This window comes from Andrographis paniculata, unplaced genomic scaffold, assembly GCF_009805555.1.
Source record: "Andrographis paniculata isolate CXL003 unplaced genomic scaffold, ASM980555v1 Contig57END, whole genome shotgun sequence".
Classification (NCBI taxonomy): Eukaryota; Viridiplantae; Streptophyta; class Magnoliopsida; order Lamiales; family Acanthaceae; genus Andrographis; species Andrographis paniculata.
Genome location: NW_026137592.1, coordinates 600069 through 621012, shown reverse-complemented (window position 1 = coordinate 621012; position 20944 = coordinate 600069). Strand labels below are relative to the sequence as shown.

At 33.3% G+C, this 20944-nt stretch overlaps 5 protein-coding genes across 8 annotated transcripts; 4 read left to right on the top strand and 1 right to left on the bottom strand.

The window, feature by feature from the left end:
• The first annotated feature begins 5310 nt into the window (after positions 1-5310).
• Positions 5311-7705, top strand: LOC127256856 (uncharacterized). 2 transcript variants are annotated; one of them, XM_051283070.1, is made up of 7 exons: positions 5311-5453; positions 5562-5703; positions 5858-5959; positions 6550-6674; positions 6784-7070; positions 7152-7242; positions 7321-7705. In XM_051283070.1, exons 1-7 carry the CDS (start codon positions 5340-5342, stop codon positions 7672-7674), a joined length of 1215 nt encoding a protein of 404 aa, XP_051139027.1. In that variant the 5' UTR covers positions 5311-5339; the 3' UTR covers positions 7675-7705. The 2 variants fall into 2 exon arrangements, with proteins under 2 accessions (XP_051139027.1, XP_051139028.1); XM_051283071.1 differs by lacking the exon at positions 5858-5959.
• Positions 7706-7909: 204 nt separating this feature from the next.
• LOC127256857 (uncharacterized) lies at positions 7910-9104 on the top strand. 3 transcript variants are annotated; one of them, XM_051283072.1, is made up of 3 exons: positions 7910-8120; positions 8544-8612; positions 8786-9104. In XM_051283072.1, the coding sequence occupies exons 1-3, from the start codon at positions 7965-7967 to the stop codon at positions 8939-8941; spliced, it is 381 nt and encodes a 126-aa protein (XP_051139029.1). In that variant the 5' UTR covers positions 7910-7964; the 3' UTR covers positions 8942-9104. The 3 variants fall into 3 exon arrangements, with proteins under 3 accessions (XP_051139029.1, XP_051139031.1, XP_051139030.1); XM_051283074.1 differs by having other exon boundaries at positions 8746-9027; XM_051283073.1 differs by having other exon boundaries at positions 8743-9027.
• A 783-nt stretch (positions 9105-9887) lies between these two features.
• LOC127257133 (uncharacterized) lies at positions 9888-12238 on the top strand. The gene is made up of 2 exons (XM_051283459.1): positions 9888-10358; positions 10774-12238. The coding sequence occupies exons 1-2, from the start codon at positions 10086-10088 to the stop codon at positions 11923-11925; spliced, it is 1425 nt and encodes a 474-aa protein (XP_051139416.1). The 5' UTR covers positions 9888-10085; the 3' UTR covers positions 11926-12238.
• Positions 12239-12420: 182 nt separating this feature from the next.
• On the top strand, positions 12421-15654 carry LOC127257134 (uncharacterized). Its single transcript, XM_051283461.1, has 4 exons — positions 12421-13807; positions 14207-14435; positions 14513-14672; positions 15428-15654. The coding sequence occupies exons 1-4, from the start codon at positions 12906-12908 to the stop codon at positions 15460-15462; spliced, it is 1326 nt and encodes a 441-aa protein (XP_051139418.1). The 5' UTR covers positions 12421-12905; the 3' UTR covers positions 15463-15654.
• A 4194-nt stretch (positions 15655-19848) lies between these two features.
• Positions 19849-20780, bottom strand: LOC127257527 (ethylene-responsive transcription factor ERF014-like). Its single transcript, XM_051283987.1, has one exon. The coding sequence runs from the start codon at positions 20687-20689 to the stop codon at positions 20057-20059; it is 633 nt and encodes a 210-aa protein (XP_051139944.1). The 5' UTR covers positions 20690-20780; the 3' UTR covers positions 19849-20056.
• Between the last annotated feature and the right edge of the window lie 164 nt (positions 20781-20944).

Below are 20944 nucleotides of genomic sequence, written 5' to 3'. Positions count from 1 at the left end.
TCTATTGATTCATTTATTAGGATCTATATATGGAGGTTATATTCACGATACTAGTTGTGTTTTATTTATTACGTGAAAATATTATTTTATAAATTAAAATATGCACAAAATATTTTATTTATCTAAAATTAATCTTTCATTGTAACACATTTAATAATACACATTTTATACAAAAATAATAATAATAAATAAAATATCTTTGAATAGAATAAATAAATATTTTAATTTGTTTTTTTTTAAAAAAAATATGTAGTAGCTAGTCTAAAAAACTATTAAATTGGTAAATTATTTATTTATTTATTTTATTAAAAAATACTATTTAATATATTTTTATCATTTTTATTTGTATGAAATTTGGGATATGCATACTTTTAATTTAATAAAATAAAGTATTTTGTACATTATTATTATTAAAACAAAAAAGAGTATTATACTACTCTCTTCATCTCAAAATTATAGTTTGTGTTGCGTTTAACACTAGATTGAAGAAATATTGATATTATATTTGTAGTAGATAAAAGGTACTGGTAAAAGATTTTTTGCCCTTGTAAATGTATTAGTGTAAAAAACAGTGACAATTGTGTAATAATAATAAAAAAGTAAAATAGTTTCACAGTGATATGATTATATGATTATTTATGAAAACGATACTATTGTTTTGAGACGGACAAAAATGATACACAAGACTATTGTATTGGGACTGAGGGAATATATTTTATCCATATTTATTTGAGATTACAATTTTTAATCTTGTTTGATTTGTGGTTTTAAAATAAATAAGAGCAAGTAACTATAATCCAAATTTATCATATTCCAAATTAATAGGAATAATTAGCTAATCTAAACTATACAAACAAATCCAATCCACAATACTTACCCTAAAGTTAAACACTCAAAGGCTGCTGCCAGAAAAATATTAATGTCATGCCACACATACTTTGCCTAGTGCGACTTGTTTTATCAACCTAATTTGTAGATTACTAGGTTCGGCTGAAAGTTTACCCAATACGCACTCAACGACCGCCAAAAAGATATTAATGTCATGCCACACATAGTTTGCCTAATTTGACTTATTTTATCGTACCTAATTTGTAGATTATTAGGTTCGATTGAAAGTTTATCTAATACCAATAACAGCAGCAAAAAAATATATATATATAATTATACATTAAAGTTACAAATTTAAATTTTCAATACCTTCAGATGTTTCAACGCTACACGAGGCTCTGCAGAGTGGGCAACGATTATTGAGTATGAGCCATCGTATTATGCAATCGACATGGTACGCGTGTCCGCAGCCAAGCTCTCCAATCTCCAAAGTCTCGTCTTTTTTCCAAAGAACATCTCGACACACAACGCATATTTGGACTTGTTCATTCTCGATTTCCGGCAAGAAACCTCTTGTATTTACATATAACTTTATAGTTTCATCGGACAAACCAACATCATTGTGGCCGCCAAGATAGGCCACTATATTTATTTCGGATGCTACATTCGCATTCCGGAGAAGAGGGAGCTGGCGATCCAATTGTTGCATGACTACGGCGATGTTGAATCCGTCGGTTTCGATCAACGACGACGATCGATTTGTCAAAGAATTTGGAGGAGCATCCATGATATATTGTGTTATGCTTTGTATATATTTATATATATATTGATCAAAGCTATACAAAAACTTCAAGAAAAATATGTAGAATATATATATAGAGAGAGAGAGAGAGAGAAAAAGAGAGGTTTGGGTTGGGCGGGAGAAAGCGATGTTTAAGTTTTGCAAGGAAATAAATTTTGTTTAATTAATTATTTTTAGATTATTAAATCTCAATGTCAAAACAGAATATCTTATACTCTATATGACAAGTGGGTTTTATAATTTTTTAGCCCTAGATTTAAGGGATATTTAATATTATATTATTAGTGGGTATACAATATTGGTTAGACGATTTTATTTTATTATTATTATTTTTTTTTTTGTTATGGCAAAAGTATTTTAATTTAAATATAAAAAATAGTATTATTTGTGTAATAATAATAATAATAGAAATATTTATACAATGATATTATTACTTATGGTAATAATATTATTAGGTTTATTTGGTTGTGAAAATTGCCTTTTGTGTCTGATTTAAATAAAAAATGTCAATAAAAATATAGTATATTATTTTTATAAAAATATTATAGTAAAATACTATGTATTTAAAAATTCAAAAAAAAAAAGTCACTTAAAATTCTTTTAAGGCCATGATAGTGGTATAATATTGAATATGATATTTTTAGAAAAAATAAAATAAAAAATAAAAAAATGAAAAAGCTACGGTTAAATCTTAAAAATGAATTTAATTAATGCGATATTCTTTATATATAAACTATATATATGGTGACAAAATCAATAAATTAGAATTAAGTCATAGCATAAATGCACTTGCTAACATTATATATATAGCCCACAATGATTATTATTGCTATATAAAAAATAAAATAAATGTTCTCTAAAATTTTTAAAGAAATTTTTTATTTTAAGTGTGTTACTTGTCAGATTTTACACTTGATTTTACTATTCTGTTCAAAAATATCAAATCAAATGCCTAATTTTTATTTATTTTATTACACCAAAATTTAATTTTACATTCAAAACATCACATCAACACATATTTATATCACATCAAACAATTATTTTAATTCAAAATTTTACTATTTAAAATCAAAACCCAAAACTAAAACCTCAGGAGTAAACACTTCTATTATGATGGGTTTTTTTAAATAATTTGGTAAACTATACACTTATAAAGGTAACAAAAGAAAATTCATATATAAATAAATAAAACTACAATTATTTCTTTTAAGAAAATTCCAAATTAGAACTAAATGCAAATTTTGGATGAAGATATTATTTCTCTATAAATATACAAACACTACACGCCAATACATACAAGATTCATACATACGTATATAGTACGAAGAAATAAACAGAGTACGATGAAGACGTCGGTTGTCATAATGTGTCTCGGATTGGTGGCGCTTTTGGTGGTAGTGCTGGCGGCGGCGGAAGAAGATTGGGGCCAATTTTGCTCGGAGAATTGCGACAGTCGATGCTCGTTAGCACGGGAGCACCAAACTTGCCTAGAATTGTGTAATAAGTGTTGTGCTAAGTGCCACTGTGTCCCGCCGGGGACTTACGGGAACAAAGATTCTTGCCCGTGTTATAGGGATTGGAAGACTGAGGAGGGCGGCCCTAAATGTCCATAGTTCTGAATCGGTTTTTGAGTTAATGAAAATAACTGATTGATTATTATGTTTTATGACATCTTTAACCTGCATATTTCGTTTATCTTTTTATAAATATGTAGTGTAATAAAATAATATAATCTCTATTTTATTTTTGAAAAATAGTGTGAAAAGTAAAAATAAAAGTATTTTGATATTTAATTAATTTGATGCTATTTTTACTTTAAAAAAAAAAAAGAAATTTTGATTTGAAACGACTAAAATGAACAAATAAAAAATCTATTATTGAATAATAAAAAATACATTATTTTGAATAATTTTTATATTTTTAATATATATCCAACTGTTGATATTAATTACATACTTATTATTGTGGCTTAATAATAAACTTATCATATAAATAAATAAATATTTATTATTCCATAAGATTTTAAAGTTAAAAACAATAACATAATATTAATTTGTATATAATGTTAATTTAAAAGACATATTATAAACCTAGTCGAATCTAATATAGCCTGTAAATTAATTAGGACCGACAAAGCAAGTCAAACTATTTGACCGGGAAGCATGGGAGTGTGAATTCATGATCTTACGGTCACAAGCTCATCTCCACATCATTAAACCATCCTTTACAGAACTATAATGAATTATTTTTTAGTCGCGTAGATAATCTCTTTATGTGTCTAAATGGATCTTATATAGAAATGATCCTCCGACTTTGCTCTTTTCACACAAATGGTCTTCTGTCATCATATTTGTTGATGCAGCTGACATGTTAACGTCAACTCAGCATTAGTTAGCCAGCGTGGCGAATCCCGTGACAGATGACCATTTGTATGAAAGAAATTTAGTTGGAGAATCATTTTCATATAGAATTTATTTAAAATTTTAAAATGATAATGTATTAACTGTGAGAGTAAATAAACAATTTACTCTAAAAGATTTATATTGTTTAATATATAATGTATTTCTTGTATATATTTGATATGTTATCAAACTTATTATTATAATACAATAGCCGATTATATATAACTAAATAAAATTACAAAAATGATATATACACAAATAACATTACAAATATTTTGAAACAATACTCCCATCTAAAATTAAAGACAACATATGAGATATAAACGTATTATTTATCTATAAATATACGAACACTACACCACAAATACATATAATATTCATACATACAAATATAGTACGAGGATTCTATAAATATATATATATATATATATATAGTACGAGGAATTAAACAGAATATGATGAAGACGTCGTTCGTGGTAATGTGTCTTAGATTGGCAGTGATGCCGGCGGCAGCACAAGATTGAGGCAAATTCTGCCCGGAAAATTGAACCCGTCGATGGTTGAAGGCTCGGGAATACCAAACTTGCTAAGAGTTATGCAATATGTGTTGTAACAAATGCCATTGAGTGCCGCTGGAGACTTTCGGGGGCAGAGACACTTGCCCGTGTTACCGGGACCGGAAGACTAAGGAGGGTGGCTCTAAATGTCTTTAATTTCAAGTTGATTTTCGTGTTGATGATAATTATTGATTGATTGTTACTATATTTTGAATTTCATTGATTTGATGTCTTATGTATCAAAATGAAATCGAGGAAATAAAATAATATATGTTAAATTGCTGGGATGACCAACTCAATACTAGTTCAGCATAAATTTGTTTTTTTAAGTTTAAATAAAAATTCATTTGGAACTTATAAGGTGTCCAACTTTCCAAAAGTAGGACTGAGTTTGCACTCCAACATAAATTTTGTTTGTTTTAAGAAAAAAGAAAATAGTTTAATTTTATAAAAAATTATCAAAAATTTTAAAGAATTTTTTTTTTTTAAAAAAAACACTTGATTTTGAAAAAGGCTTAGTTTTGTGAATAAAAATAATTACATAAAATAATTAATTTTTTACAATTATAAATTATATAATTTAAAATATAACTAAATATATACTAATAATTTATTTAATAAAATAGAACCTGAAATAAAAATACGAACAGTTTAGGTGCTACGGAAATGGTATATTTGTTGTTTAAATATTTACACGAACGCGCCAAAGCCCTAATTTTGAAGTCGGTCCGCGGTCGAAGCTCCGGAACTATGGCGGCAACGATCGGATGGTACGGACCTCTAATTGATCTCTGCAGAGCATCTTCTCACATTGGAGATTACGTGCAGCTTCTCGTCTTCGTCCATAGATCCACTCCCGTACAGGTTTTTGGTCAATTTTCTCCCTGCCTTCAAATTATTGAATCTAATCAGTCGATTACTCGCGGTCAGTGATGGTTCATTTGTTCAAAGCTACTTAAATGATTGGTGCAGTATAAAATATTCAAAAATGGAGGAGAGGTTGTGAGAATGGACATTATGGTGGGGGATGAAACGCGGTCGTACTTTCCGGTGACCATTTGGGAGAAGCAAATGAGTACCCAAGTTTTGGCCGGCCATGTTTTTCTCCTCCAGAGTATGCTGCTTGTATCTTTTGTTGATGTGTGTCTGTGCGTGTTTCTCAATTACTATCTTTGTTGCTATAATGATCATTATCAAAGCATTGTGAGTGTTCTTCTGCTATTTCTCCGTGGGTTGTTCTCACACAAATGGTTTATCATCATAAGCAGATCTTAAGATTTCGAGATTTGGAGATGTGGTTGAGGCCAGGGCTCTCCATTGTTCATCTTTTCAATGTTTACTTCATCCAAATGACTTTGTTTCCTCCAAGGGTAACCTCTCTGTCCCTCCACCAACACTCAAATTGAATGATGCAGTTCACAAACGCCACATATTTTATGATTTTATTCTTATTGGACGTTCTGGAGTTTTGAGATAGTAAAAGTGTGAGAAAGAACAGCTTATTGTTATTTCTGTATTGTTTTTCCTTCTTCATCTAGTGAAATCCACTATTGAGTCTTGGCCTCTTCCCAGTTGGGTGTGTTTGGTTGTATTTGGATTTGGGAGTTGAAACTTTTTGGAAGAAAAATAAGTTTTCGACATTTTTATTGAAAATAGATTTTGCATCTACATTTTGAATTGAAAATAGCTATTGGATTTGATATTTTAAATGGGGTAAAATATTTTGATGTAGATTGTATAATGCAAAATAAGTTTGAAATCACAAAGACCCCTGTGAGTTTGTTTTCCTTTACTGTTTCATTTGTTTTCATTATCAATTTAATGTTGTGCAAACTTTATTGGTTGAGCTTTCAATTCTTTATTCTTAAGGGCTAAGTTCATCCTGATAATCTTTGAATTCCCACAACATATGACTTATAGCTACGGTTGGAGCCTCATTTCAGTTTTACTTCCTATTTAGGTCTAGATGACTCTATTGGGAAGTGTCGCTTGGGGACTGCAGCAAGGGAGAAGCTTCAGAAAGTTGTGGGATGGTTGAATCGAGCTAGACTTGCTCACTGTGGCAGTGTATTGAATTACTATGAAGTAAGCTTTCCATCACATTTTCTATTGTATGAAGACTACTTGCCATTGCCAATAGTTATTATCTTTGTGTACAATATTTGTTGCAACTGATTTAATACATTTCCCTCAGCACATGAGCCAAGTACAAGTTAATTGGAGAATGCCTGAGGAGATTCTTACTCAAGATTGCTCCTCACTGTCCGATGTAAGCGAATGTAGGAACTCTTGCAAGGCAACCTTTCATGCTTCCATTGGTGAAATCTTTCTACCAATCACTTGGACGAATCTTCGGGAGGCTGAGAATGAAAGAATGTTTATCAGCAGGAGGCTACATATGCAAGGTGGGAATAGTCTGATTGATGATTTCATCACCACCGGTTGTCGGATATGTGGCACTCCTGTGAATGCTGGACTTGGGTAGGGATAAGAATTCAGTCTTGTCCTGCTTTACCTTGTTGATTCCTAAAGCTTGTTCGACAACAATCCTTATCCTTGCAGGTCTAGCATGGAGAAAAACTCAATCCCTTTGTACTGTGAGAAAAGCTCAAACCGCCTCCACGCAGTTGGATCCATATACCGGCCCTTCTTGGTAAAAAAATTACTCTCTACATAAGTTTTATCCATCTCACCTTCGACTTTAAGTTGTTTGATTATATATTCTGTGTAGCTATACGTGTGGGATGACATGAAATATGTCCCAGTATTGGTCGACAACAATGCTGCCGAAGTGTTGTTTGGAAATGTATCTGCTGAGAAGGTGTATTCCTCGTACAAAATCCAGAAGAATCATGGTCCCTTGTCGAGCATTGACGGCAAGAATCTCGGAATTATGGACAAAAGGAGAGGAAGTAGTGAGCCGAATTATTACATAATTTGGTTGATTCTGTTGAAATTGTTGTTTAAGCATGGAAAGAACAGCCCCTTGAAATTTAAAGTATGGGTTGATGCACGTAGAGATTGGGAATGTGGGAGGCTGCAAATGCTGTCTGTCTCATTCCCTGCATTCAGACGAATTGCATGAGAGATCTTTGTTAGTATATCTTCCTTTTAAGCATCAAGAATTGGAATATGTATTGCATCGTGTAGACTTGCAAAATCGATCAACAGGAGTGGACCAGATGGTAATTTAAAGTGGGTTTTTAATTTTATTTGTGGGTTTGTAATAATTGAGGGAAAAGCGTTGGCTTTGGTTATGCGACTTTAAAAAGCGCTGTATCTGCTGCGAAGACGACGGACGCTGAAGAAGAAAGATACGAGTATATGGCGGATACGGTGTACAATTTCGATTTTTGAATACTTAGCCCGGTAAAGATGATGAGGGGAGTTGGGGGGCCGTTGCTGTGCATCAGCGATTTGCTAAGCGACGTCGGAGAAGACAATAATGGTGTGGGTGATGATCGCGGGCTGCCTCCAGGAGCTGCTGGAGTTTCCGATTTGCCGGCGAGTGAATTGCCCCGGCTATTCCAGGTAACTTATCTTAAACAATGGATTTTCCCGACGCTGATCGATAATTGATTGCTGAATATTCTGTTTGTAGGATTTTATTCTGGATTTTGAATGTTAGTTTTCGATCTAGGGTTCTGAGTGAAATGCTGAATTGGTCGATTCAATTTACCTGCTTGGTGAAGACAGTTTATTGTTTCAGACTTTGATGATTGAATTTGTTGTGTTTCTTGTTCAATCTTTGTTCAATCTTTGGGAGACATCATTAGATTGTGATCGATGATCTTTGGAAACAACTGCCTAGTTTTGAATTCTCTTTCACTAATGAAATTCATCAATGTTAATTCTGTGGCTCAGTTATCTACTGAATTTGTTGTCTCTGTGTCTAATTTCTCATTCTGTTTTGTATTCCAATTCATTACACTTATTGCTGCTTGCATGTTTTAGCAAAACTTTGATGAACTGAAAAGGGCACTCGACGGCGCAGATCCCTGTTGGACAGCTCTTACACTTAAAGTAAGTTGATGTATATATGTATTTGCTCTTTTTTGGCTATTGTGTTTTTGTTATTGTTCATGAGCTTTGAGGATCAGTTGAGTTGTTGAACATAGAGAATATCTTCACTAATCATCTCTGAATTGGACAGCAGATTAAACTGATGATGCTTTTGATGATGCAATGTACCCCAGCTTTGTTCAGCGCTGGAAACTGCGAACAAATTGGTCGACTCAGCCAATTCCCGAGCAGCCTCTTTGTCCGAGCAGGTTCAGGAGCTTGACAAAGTCGTTGACAGGAGAGTTACCGCGGTTGCAGCTGTGGAAGAAGCCATCCAAGGTTCCTTTTAATTTTAAGATGCATTTGTAGCTTTGATGATAAGAGTTTACTTTCTTCTGGATTGTGAATTTTTAATATGAAAAATAGGTTTGGAGCTTGATGATAGATAAAATGGTTTTGAATGAACATTAAGATGAATTTATATTAGATTATATGGTTTTATAACGAGGATGATAGCACGACCGAATGCACCAATATGATGTCTTACGGTTTCTGAAATTAATGAAATTTATTATCGTTTGAACAACTTTGTGACAATTGGATGTTTTTTGGTTTGTGGATTTGTTATATATATATATTAGAATATTAACTATAGGTTGGTTCACTGTGTTTTTTAGTGGATGGATTTTCTACGTTATGTATGAAAATTTGTGTTTGTGTTGGTATTATAAAAAGTTAATATTATATGTTAGAATTATTTATTTTGTGTGTAAATTTTATTTTTTCTAATAATATTCATAAGGAATCATTGCAGCAAAAAATGTTAAAAGTGAACAAACCCGGGCATGTATTTTTGATAAATTCTAGTATTTAAAATTATACTCCTTTCGTCTCCATACAATAGTTTTGTTTACCAGTTTTGTCTGTTCCAAAACAATAGTCTTATTTTCATAAATAATGGGAGTATTATTTATAAGATTGACATATATATTGTATATATTTTATTAAATTAAAATTATATAATAATCAAATATTCTCTGTGTCCTAGTTAAAATGTTTTTTTTTAATTTAAGCACAGAATTTTATGTATTGTGTAATTAGTAATTAATTAAAATTATATTAAATAAAAATAATTATATATTAAAATTAAAATGAATAAATAGTTTACCTACAATTAAAATAATTATAAAAGAAAGAAATGGTTAAAATGCAGCATGCAGCTTAGGTCGGCAGAAGGGGTTTGGTAAGAAATTACTGTGTACAGTAACTGTACAGTAATTTTCGCCAATTAAAGTCATCATAATTACGGAGCAATGGGCGGCCCAATTAGTCAAGAACATATTTCAACCGTCGGATCAAACTTAACAAAATCAACGGCCAAATCGTATGTCAATTTCCGTTCACACCATTCTCAAGATTCCACATTCCCCGACCTACTTTCGTCCCCAAATCAATTCCCATCCAAATAGACTCGTGCCCTAATTTCGACAAATTATGCTCCGGCCCACCATTAATGCCCAATGCACCTGGACGTCATCGCCATCAACTGAAACGCTCGCTCCAACTTACGTCCCCAAATCCCTGAGATTCATTCGAGCCATTTCCGAAAGTAGCTACGGAAGATTTGGCAGTGTTACTGGAATCAGCACTAGGTTTTCATCGACCATGGCCTCATCTCCTGCGTCCAGCGCCTTGGAGACTCAGCGTCAGTCTGTTCCGGCTAAGGACGAGGCATCTCAGAATAGCTCCGCTCCTCCACCTGTTCAGGTATGCCCTGTGGTTTTTACTGGATTCAGCTGAATTAATTTTACATTTCATCTTCCTTTTTTTTAAACTTTGGATTCTGTTGTATTGATGAAAAACAAAAATCGTTGGAATGGTGTTTTGGTGGTAACGAGATCGAAACCGATTGATTTGTGTAACTGTTTTAACGTTCGGGATAATTGGAGGAGTCTTCATTTTCGAATCCATTAGTTGGGAAGTTTAATTTTGGGAGGATTCAACTAACGCATCTGAAATTACACCAAACAGCTTTTCTACTATGAATTATTTATGCAAGAACATGTACTCATTGCTGGATCTATTGCAAACTATCTCCATTGATCTTGAACGTTCTCTATATTGATTGATTAGAGACTGCTGTTTTTGAGCTATCGATTAAAAGTTCAACATCCATTTTCAGGTTGCAAAGAGGTTGGAGAAGTTCAAAACTACAATATTCACACAAATGAGCAGCCTTGCTATCAAGCATGGAGCAATTAACCTCGGCCAGGGCTTTCCGAACTTCGATGGACCAGAGTTCGTCAAAGAAGCTGCGATCAAAGGCATCAAAGAAGGTAAAAATCAGTATGCTCGTGGATACGGAGTTCCTGACCTGAACACAGCTGTGGCTGATCGATTCAAGAAAGACACTGGTCTTGTGGTTGATCCCGAAAAGGAAGTCACAGTCACTTCTGGCTGCACTGAAGCAATTGCTGCAACAATGTTAGGGCTAATAAACCCGGGTGACGAAGTAGTTGTCTTCGCCCCATTCTACGACTCCTACGAAGCTACACTTTCCATGGCCGGGGCTAAAATAAGGTCTGTCACATTGCGCCCCCCAGATTTCGCCATTCCCATAGATGAACTGAAACCAATTGTCTCTGACAACACGCGGGCGATCCTAATGAACACTCCACACAATCCAACGGGGAAGATGTTCACCCGGGAAGAACTTGAAGCCATAGCGGAGCTATGCATCAAGCACGACGTACTGGTATTCTCTGACGAAGTCTATGACAAATTATCTTTTGAAATGGATCACATCTCCATTGCTTCACTCCCCGGCATGTATGATCGGACAGTGACCATGAATTCTCTCGGGAAGACATTCTCCCTGACGGGGTGGAAGATCGGGTGGGCTATAGCTCCCCCACACTTGACATGGGGTGTCAGGCAGGCGCACTCATTCCTCACCTTCGCCACATCCACTCCAATGCAGTATGCAGCTGCAACAGCTCTTAATGCGCCAGATTCTTACTACGACGAGCTTAGAAAGGATTATGCCGCGAAGAAGAGTATACTGGTGGAGGGTTTGAAGTCTGTGGGATTCACAGTGTTTCCGTCAAGCGGGACTTACTTCGTGGTTGTCGATCACACCCCTTTCGGGCAGCCAAACGATGTCGCCTTCTGCGAGTATTTGATCAAGGAAGTCGGGGTCGTGGCGATCCCGACGAGCGTGTTCTATTTGAACCCTGAAGATGGTAAGAATCTTGTGAGGTTTACATTTTGTAAAGATGAAGGGACTCTGAGAAGTGCAGTTGAAAGGATGAAGAAGCAGCTGTTGAAGAAGTGAAGAGAGGTTTATTCTTCTGTGTTATTGGGCCGGCCCATTTATAAAAATGCTTATATTAAAATTGGGCTCCCAGTGGACTTTGCCTGAGCCCATATTATTTTTCTATCAATTTAATAAATTAATGGGCAGTGAAATTACATTGGCGATGGGCGGTTTTATTTGTAATTTATTTATTGTGCTGCTAATTGTGGAAAAGAGCGTTACATTAAAGAATGTAGGCAGAAATGAGAAGACCTATTTTATAAATGCTTTAGGGCTGATAATCTCTTTTCTTAGCTGGGGTGTGGGCAATAAATTGGTCTTAATTATTTTATATTAAGGGTACTACTAAAATCTGTTTTTTTTTTTTATTATTTTTATTTTATTAGTGGTAAATATAATTAAATTTTGATTTGTTATTTATTGATGTGGTTTCTGTTCAAAATAACGGTTTCTGAAACAGGGGAGATATTTGTCAGATCGGACGACCGTACTTTTCCGTCAACGGCCGCATCCGACGGACGAGAAGAGCGGAGCGGTGTGGATCGTGGGATGAGAGATGGACGGTGGAGATGAAGTGGAGGTGGTCCCGAGACGGTGGGCTTTTCCAACATATAAATTGCAGAGCAGTTCTCTTCCCCACAACAAACTCGCTCCACTCTCAACAATTCTGAAACTGTTTCTCTCTCTCCTTTCCTTCTTTCTCTTTCTCTCTCTGTCTTTCTCTCTCACACAGACGCACACACTCATTTGCTTTTTTGTCCTCGTAATTCTGGAATTCAATTCAAACCTGGGCGCTTGGTTGATTGGTTGGTTTGTTGACGCGAGCGTCGCTGCCGGAGATGAAACCAGCGTCGGAGCACATGATAAGGCTCTCTAGGTATAGAAATTTGGGGCGGTGCTGCTGCTGTTGCGGGTGCTAGCCGGAGGGGGGGTGGGGGTGGGGGAAGGATTGAAGACAGCGTTGCGTTGGTTGGAATTGGAGAGGCTGAGTGTTGGAGATGGACGGTCAGAAAAGCCAGGGGAAGCTAACAAGGACGCAATCGTCGCTCCTCCGTTCTTCGCCCACCATTCGCTCGTCGATTCATAGTTTGTCTTCCGTCAGCGAGATCGCGCCTGATCACGAAGCGGCAAGCGATATCGAGGAGCAGAAGCCGCATAGGCGGCGCGTTCCCGAGCCGGTTAGATCCCGTTCGTCGCGTTTGGCGCCGGTTATTGCAATCCTGCTGCTCTCGGTGTACACGCTCTTTGCCTTTTTCAACAGGGACGATGTATCCACCTCGGAGAATTTCCTTTTAGTTCTAATTTTCGTAGCGGTTTTGCTTTTCTTCGTATCCAAAAACAAGGCGTTAGTGAATCGCAATTTCTACCTGTGTAAGCAAGTGTGTGATGTGTACGCGAAGAAATTAGGCCTTCTTTGTTTGAACTCCAAAACTCATTCAAAGCCTGTGGAATGGTTCATTGGGGAGTCCAATTTAGACAAAACAGATAGAAAAGACCATACCGGGAAGGAATGCAGAGCTAAAAAGATCATAAGGGAGGGTGTGGAGTTTTACAGCAATGGCGATTTCTACGAAGGTGAGTTTCACAAGGGGAGGTGCAATGGCAGTGGAGTGTACAATTACTTTGGGAATGGAAGGTATGAAGGGGATTGGATTGATGGGAGATATGATGGTTATGGGATTGAGAGTTGGGCTAGAGGGAGCAGATATAGAGGGCAGTATAGGCAGGGCTTGAGGCATGGGTATGGAGTTTACAAGTTTTATACAGGGGATACTTATGCTGGAGAGTGGTGTAATGGGCAAAGTCATGGCATAGGAGTGCAGACCTGCGCTGATGGAAGCTGTTGCATTGGAGAGTTCAAATGTGGAGTCAAACATGGCCTTGGATGCTACCATTTCAGGTGAGTGATGAATTGATTTTTAGTGAACTTCTAAGAATTTGATGCTAATTTTGAGTATGAGTTTGGTCTGTTGGAGAATCATTTAGTACTTGAGTCTGAATCTGAATCTGTGGGTTTATTATACAGATTATGTGAGAGTTTCAAACTAGTTTAGATCTGAACAATCAAATGCTATTTTTATTCATGATTTGGTGTGGTTCTTGATTTGTTGATTGTTGACTAGTAAAATATCTGGATTTTGAAAACGATTCCAAAAAGTGTAATCTTTTGTAATTGCTCTTTCGTGTGTTGAATTATGGAGTTGAATGTATGCAGTCACTCTTACCTGCCACCTAATTCACTATTATCTGCCCATTAAGTCATTTTTGCAATGCTGATGCAATTCTGTGGCGTAAATAGGAATGGAGACAGATACGCCGGTGAGTATTTTGGAGATAAAATCCATGGTTTTGGTGTCTACCACTTCGCCAACGGCCATTACTACGAAGGGTCTTGGCACGAGGGGCGCAGGCAAGGCTGTGGCATGTACACTTTCCGTAATGGCGAGACCAGATGTGGCGAATGGGACGGTGGAAGCCTCAAGACCCGCCTCCTGCCTAATTCTGATGCAGTCCTTCAAGCTGTGCAGGTAATTAACTCAAAACATCACATATATATATATATATATATTGATTCAAATCTTACCAAAATGCTCACCTTATTCAGGCAGCTCGGAAAACAGCTGAAAAAGCGATCAACCTTTCGCGGGTAGATGAACAAGTGAACAAGGCAGTGGCTGCCGCCAACAGGGCTGCCACTGCAGCCAGAGTCGCGGCTGTCAAAGCTGTTCAGAATCGAATTGATGGCAAATTTTGCGATACTAACAGTTAAGCTAACATCCATTGCTGGTAATTGTAAATTTTTTTACTTAGCCCTGACCCCAATGAACAAAAAGGGGAAAGGGACTTGTGGGAGTGCTCGGGCACTCCCGACAAGATCATGTTATTTTAGCAGAGTAAGCTGAGAGGTTATAAACCAGAGATAGAAGTAAGCTGTACATACACTGCTAGCTAGCTCTATGTATGTATTATGAAATCAGTTGAGAGAAATTCAATTTTCAGCAAAGGCTAAATAGATAGAGAGAAGATCAAATCAACCCTTCTCTTTTCTTTTCTTAATTGGCTCCATTAATTAATTATTGATTTCGATTTGATTTGCTTATCTGCTACCAATGAATGATCCATCGATTCTTTTACTTGTCTTTATTTAATTTATTTATTTATTGTACTGATGAATGAATGAATGCTAATTAGCTTCAAGAAGCAGCAAAAATGATTATGATCTGAAGCCTATGGTGCTATTGTTTGTTTGCCCTTTTTTGTAATTAGTGTGTTAGATTTGTCTATGCTTTTCAAATTTGGGGAAAATACACATTTTGCCAATTTCATAATATGTCCCAAATTCAACCCATTTTATTATATATCTCTTTCTCATGCACATCAAATTAAATTCCTCTTTTGGGTATTGAAGGCAGTTGAATACATATCAAAATATTGTAATTTTGACAAAGACATTTTAATGAGCAAGAAAGAGTTTGGTAATATATCATTATTAATCTTGAATTCTCAATTGTTGGATCAGGTATTATATATCTGGATGGCATCCCATGCAATTGATTCAATTTATCAGGATCAGGTAGTGCATCATCATGCCTTTTCAATTTCATCCCCAAGTGGGGTGATATGTATATATATAGAGAGAGAGAGAGAGATTGATAATGGTAATGATCAAAATGTTCAATAATATTGCAATAGAAACACAGTGCACATGCAGTGGTTGTGTGGTGGGGTTTTCTTACAAAAAATTTCCCCAACTTTTTCAGCATTGTTCATTGCATGCTTCATCCACAATCTCTCTCTCTCTCTCTGCAATCACACTAATTTAATTTGTTATGTTTTTTTAAGGGTTTTTATATATGTAATTAGTGAAGGACTTATAAAATGGCAAATTATTAATTTTATATTCAAAGCCTGTCTAGATTGTCTTGTTCTTTTCTTACACTAGAATTGCTTTTTATCCAAAAACCCTAGATTCAATTAAGCTGCTAAATTATATTTTATTTCATACAGATCACAAATCTCACATGCATGATGCTCATACTAATGCATGCACACACCTAAAGCACTGTTCACTAATATTATTTTACTGTATATTTTAATATATATATATATATATTTATTTATTTAAGTTAACCTTTTTAATTTTTTTGGATTATTTATTCTGCATGTTTTGACCATTGATCGCTGATTCAAAAGTATGGCAGTGAGTGAATTATATAACATATTGGCACTCTTTTTATTATTATTAATTTTTATTAAAGAAACCATTTATTAAGGTTTTTTTTTTTTTTTTTTTTCTTCCCTAAATGCAATTAATAGAATTGCTATTAAGGAAAGTTGGTGAAGAACTTTTCTATATGTATATAAATGTCATTGTAATTAAAACTCATAAATTGATGGTATCTATCACAAACTTTTCTATTAAATTTTCACACATTGTATTAATATTACATTTGTCCTTTTAACATAAAAATTGAATTTATTCAAGGGTATGTTATATATGTGTACTATTTTTGTAATAAAAAAAAAAAAATTTAAGTTCGAACTTATTTACTTAATCAATCACATTAAAGGATCCCAACTCAATTATACATCGATCGAGTTAAATAATAATGATAAAAAAATATATATAAATTTGATTTGGATAACAACTCTAGCTGAAATCTTTGCATGCATCAATAATTGATGTTTTGTAGTTAAGGGAAGAAATATATATATACATATATATTATATCAAATATATAAAAATATAATATGATGAAAACCCTAGCTAATAAGACATCCTATAGACAAAAGGCATATTAAACAACAGTGTATATTATGTGTATTGTTTTTGTGTGTAGTGTAGTGTATGTCGTGTAGCACGTCTCATTATAATGTTCGAACAATATTTTATTTAATAATTAATTAATTTTATGATGTTTTAAAAAATAATAAAATGCAAAAGTGATAAATATATATATATATATCATCAAGATCTCAAAAGTCACACTATGCCTCTAGATAAGATTTTCAAATATTTTTGAAATTATAATTTTTAATCATTCTAATTAAAATGACCATACATTTTCCACTTATTTCAATTCAAACTGTTTTAGTAGTCAATTTTCGACATATTCCAATTATGGGTTTTTTTTTTTTTTTCCTTCTAAAATTAAAAAAATAAAAATAAAATCTAGACCTCAAAATTCAAGAGTTGAATAATTAATCTGCATCAATTAATATAATGTACATATATAATATTTAGGCAATTTTTATTTTTATTTTTTCAATATATGTGGAGACACATTAATTAAATTCATTTCTAATTCCGAGGTACCCAATATATTTGTGACTAATTAAAAAAATTAATTTAATGCATCTCCAACTTAGAGTTTCAGTACATACTTATAATATATAATTATAATTGTTAATATATTTTTGATATTATATATATTTAAAAATCTTTTTGGATTTTTGTATTCAGCACCATATGAAATAATAATTAAACATATCATCATTGGCCGTTTAATATATATATATGTATGTTATATTTAATATTTAGTGTATCAAATTAAATTAAATTAAATTAAATTAAATGTGACAGTAGTTCCCACAATCAACGCTGTCCCTACATTACCTATGTCCTCGATTGGAATATTTAATTTAATTTAAAGTTTATTTTATTTTATTTATGAATTTCAAGTTGGTCTACTAAGATCACTTTTGAAGAGGTCATCAGTGATGACATCTTTTTTCGATTGTTTCTTTAGCCAACAAAATGATTTCTGTACTTCTGTTTTGTAAATGTCAAACTAAGATTTATAGCATTCTTTATTTATTTATTTAATATTTCTTTGAATTGCCCATATGTGTTATTTCACTTTCATAAGAAGAAGCCGCCAAGAAAATTACAATTATTATTATTATTATTATTATTATTATTATTATTATTATTGTCTTGAATAAATATCATTAATAATTTAATTTAATCGAATTATGATGATAAAATAAAGATAGAATAAAAGTTATGAACAAACATCATATGCTTGATAAAGATTGCAAATTTCCAGAAAACATTGAAAAAATATTCATTGATTGATTTTATTATTTTATTTTTTTTCATTAAATTGAAACTATAAGTGTTATGGGCCACTTTAATTTATCTTAATATGATATGTTTATAAGTGTAGTTATTATTATATCTAGAAACACTAAATAATTAAATAATATATTATATGTGGTGGTATTTATCCCTTTTGGGTATGTAATTCCCTTACAAAAATCATATTCACCACACACACACACACATATATATTATATATTAAAAAAAAAAACTAAATAAAAAGTTAGAAGAAATCTCTCTGTATATATGTGTTACAAAGTCAAAACTACCAAGACTCACATTCGACCAATGTTTTTTTTTTTTTTTAAGTTTTTAAATATTTTTAAAATATTTAAAAAAACAGTTATTTGATTTAGTAATTGGTAAGAAAATAAGTATTTAATTTCATATATATATATATATATATTTAAAAAAAGTGATAATTGAATTGGGTCAAAATTATATTGTATTATTAAATAATGTACTAAAATTTCAAACTTTGGTATTGCACCTGTGCCCACAATAATGAATTGATTCAAACTACTAAATTGACTTTCATACTTCATTAAACACAAGACAGGCCAAAATCTTAAGACTGTGACTGAATCTTAACTATAAATTAATTATTTCAATAAATAAATATTTGATAATTTAGAGCTAGTATAAATCAATAATCACATATCATTGTCACAATTAAATTAGCTAGTTATGAATTATGGACTTATTCTAAGCCCACCCCACACTTCTCCCTATTTTGAAATATTTATTATTTAGTTTGTTGGGAATAATTCAAATTTCCTCATTTCTTCCCACCTAAAATTAGACCCAAATTTGACTCTGTCTCTTCTATTAATTATACACCTCTTTATTTATTTTTATTATTCCATCATTATCATTGACTTCTATAGAATTATTTAACCCTTGATTTTAATTTATTCGATTTTTGTTAATTGGCCCGAACAAATCAGTGTTAGGAAATGCCCATTAAGGGCCCAAATTTTAACTTTTAGAAATCTCTTCTAGAAGAATGCTAAAACATGGGCTGGCCTTAAAGACCCACAAAATTAAAATATGGGCCTATGGGCTTTTCCTAAAATACTCTTTATGAACTATTTTATTAATTCGTGGCCCAATTTATTTATTTATTTATTATTATTATTATTATGGGGTGCCACGTGCAAGGACCATAGGATTCCATGAACAACAAAAGATGCACACATGACATGTCTGAAAATTCGTCAAGAATTTTTTGTAGAAATATAAATGATGCTTAATATCACATGCAAATATGCCATCATTTGTAAATTATTATTTTAATAATATATATATATATACATATGTGTATATTTACATCTACAAACTAATATATATTGTGTTCATGTACATATTATGAACATATTACGTACATTGAGATATATATATATATATATTTCGTAGATTATTATCATATACCATTATTTTATACATATTTATATTGTATCATGACATCTATCATGTATTAAATAGATTATTACAATACATGATAAATATTTAAAACTTTGGACAAATCATATGACTAAAAAAGTCAAATAAAACACTCTTTATTTCTACAATTTTTAAACAATTTTATCATGGAAAAATACTCAAAAAAATGATAATTAGACCAACAAAGAATATAAATATAAATAGATAATAACTTAGGTTTGTAAATATCGATATTAAAATTCACTAAATTTTAATTTTAATTTTGTGTTTAGGTTAGATTTTATATGACATGCCGTTCAACAAGCTTTTTATATCACTTAATAAAATAATTTTCTTGAATTAAAGTACACCAATATTATTTCACTCACTAATTTAATATTATCAAAATTAGTTCATTAAATATAAAATCGAACAAAGAAACATGTAATAAAATTAGTACTATTATTCTTTGTAATTTCTATATGTCTATCTTCTAGAAACAATACAGAGGAATAATTAGAAAATGAAGATCACTATCCCCACCAATTAATCCTCCAATGAATTTAAAAAATAATGAAATAAATAACAGAAACACAGAGACGACGGCCATGGCGGATTCCGGCAATCAGCAGAAGCTCCACAAACGAATATCACTCTCTTCGCAGCCGCAATCTTCCACCACATTGTAATTATAATAAGAATCAAACACCATGCTGTCGTTGTACTTCGGGGAGTCGAAGTTGTACCACGCGGCGGCGCAGATCCCGGCCGCCTCATCCGCCGCCGGCGCCAACGAAAACCCATAATCGCCGCCATCGGACGACGACGACGAAGAAGAACAGCTGGAATCAATAATCCCCAAATCACGATTAGGGTTTCCAATTTTGAAATCATCTGAACCAGAATCATCGCCATTGCAATTATCTCCAGCAGCAGCTGCAGCTTCAGCTGCAATTCTTTGGATTAATTTAGGGGACATGATTTGGGAATTAGGGTTTGGTGCTGATTTTGAAGAAATTGGAAAATTGGGAATGGCGGATGAGCCTTTCAGACAGTACAGGGCGGCGTCGTACGCCCTGGCGGCGGCCTCCGCCGTGGAATAGGAGCCCAGCCAGATTCTCGTCTTCTGATTGGGAGCTCTGATTTCCGACACCCATGATCCCCACCTCCTCATTCGAACGCCCTTGAACTTCCTCGCCGGCGACGGCGATGCTATGTTCTTACAGGTTTGCCGGCGACCTGTATTGTTCTTCACCATGGCTAAGAAATAAATAATTATTAAATTGAAACAATGGAAGGGACGATGATAATATGATGTCCGATTATTTGTCTGGTCAGGTTTTGATGAATTTGAGTGTGGATGGAGACGAGACTACTTATAGATTAAGTATTTGTGTATGTATAGTGTATGTATATGGGAGACAGATGTTTTCCAGAATTTTCTTGACCTTTATTTTATATATATATATAACAAGTTAATTAATTGCTTCACATGACATAACTTTTTTATTTT

What these genes read in the sequence shown, in the direction of transcription:
- LOC127256856 (XM_051283070.1), top strand. Translation starts at nt 5,340, where the DNA reads ATGGCGGCAACGATCGGATGGTACGGACCTCTAATTGATCTCTGCAGA. An exon ending in ATAGATCCACTCCCGTACAG is followed by an intron (nt 5,454 to 5,561) that starts GTTTTTGGTCAA and finishes TGATTGGTGCAG; the next exon opens with TATAAAATATTCAAAAATGG. An exon ending in CCTGTGAATGCTGGACTTGG is followed by an intron (nt 7,071 to 7,151) that starts GTAGGGATAAGA and finishes TTATCCTTGCAG; the next exon opens with GTCTAGCATGGAGAAAAACT.
- LOC127256857 (XM_051283072.1), top strand. Translation starts at nt 7,965, where the DNA reads ATGATGAGGGGAGTTGGGGGGCCGTTGCTGTGCATCAGCGATTTGCTA. An exon ending in AATTGCCCCGGCTATTCCAG is followed by an intron (nt 8,121 to 8,543) that starts GTAACTTATCTT and finishes TGCATGTTTTAG; the next exon opens with CAAAACTTTGATGAACTGAA. An exon ending in GGACAGCTCTTACACTTAAA is followed by an intron (nt 8,613 to 8,785) that starts GTAAGTTGATGT and finishes AATGTACCCCAG; the next exon opens with CTTTGTTCAGCGCTGGAAAC.
- LOC127257134 (XM_051283461.1), top strand. Translation starts at nt 12,906, where the DNA reads ATGGACGGTCAGAAAAGCCAGGGGAAGCTAACAAGGACGCAATCGTCG. An exon ending in CAGTCCTTCAAGCTGTGCAG is followed by an intron (nt 14,436 to 14,512) that starts GTAATTAACTCA and finishes CACCTTATTCAG; the next exon opens with GCAGCTCGGAAAACAGCTGA. An exon ending in CAAATTTTGCGATACTAACA is followed by an intron (nt 14,673 to 15,427) that starts GTTAAGCTAACA and finishes TTGTTGGATCAG; the next exon opens with GTATTATATATCTGGATGGC.
- LOC127257527 (XM_051283987.1), bottom strand. Translation starts at nt 20,689, where the DNA reads ATGGTGAAGAACAATACAGGTCGCCGGCAAACCTGTAAGAACATAGCA.
- LOC127257133 (XM_051283459.1), top strand. Translation starts at nt 10,086, where the DNA reads ATGCTCCGGCCCACCATTAATGCCCAATGCACCTGGACGTCATCGCCA. An exon ending in CCGCTCCTCCACCTGTTCAG is followed by an intron (nt 10,359 to 10,773) that starts GTATGCCCTGTG and finishes ATCCATTTTCAG; the next exon opens with GTTGCAAAGAGGTTGGAGAA.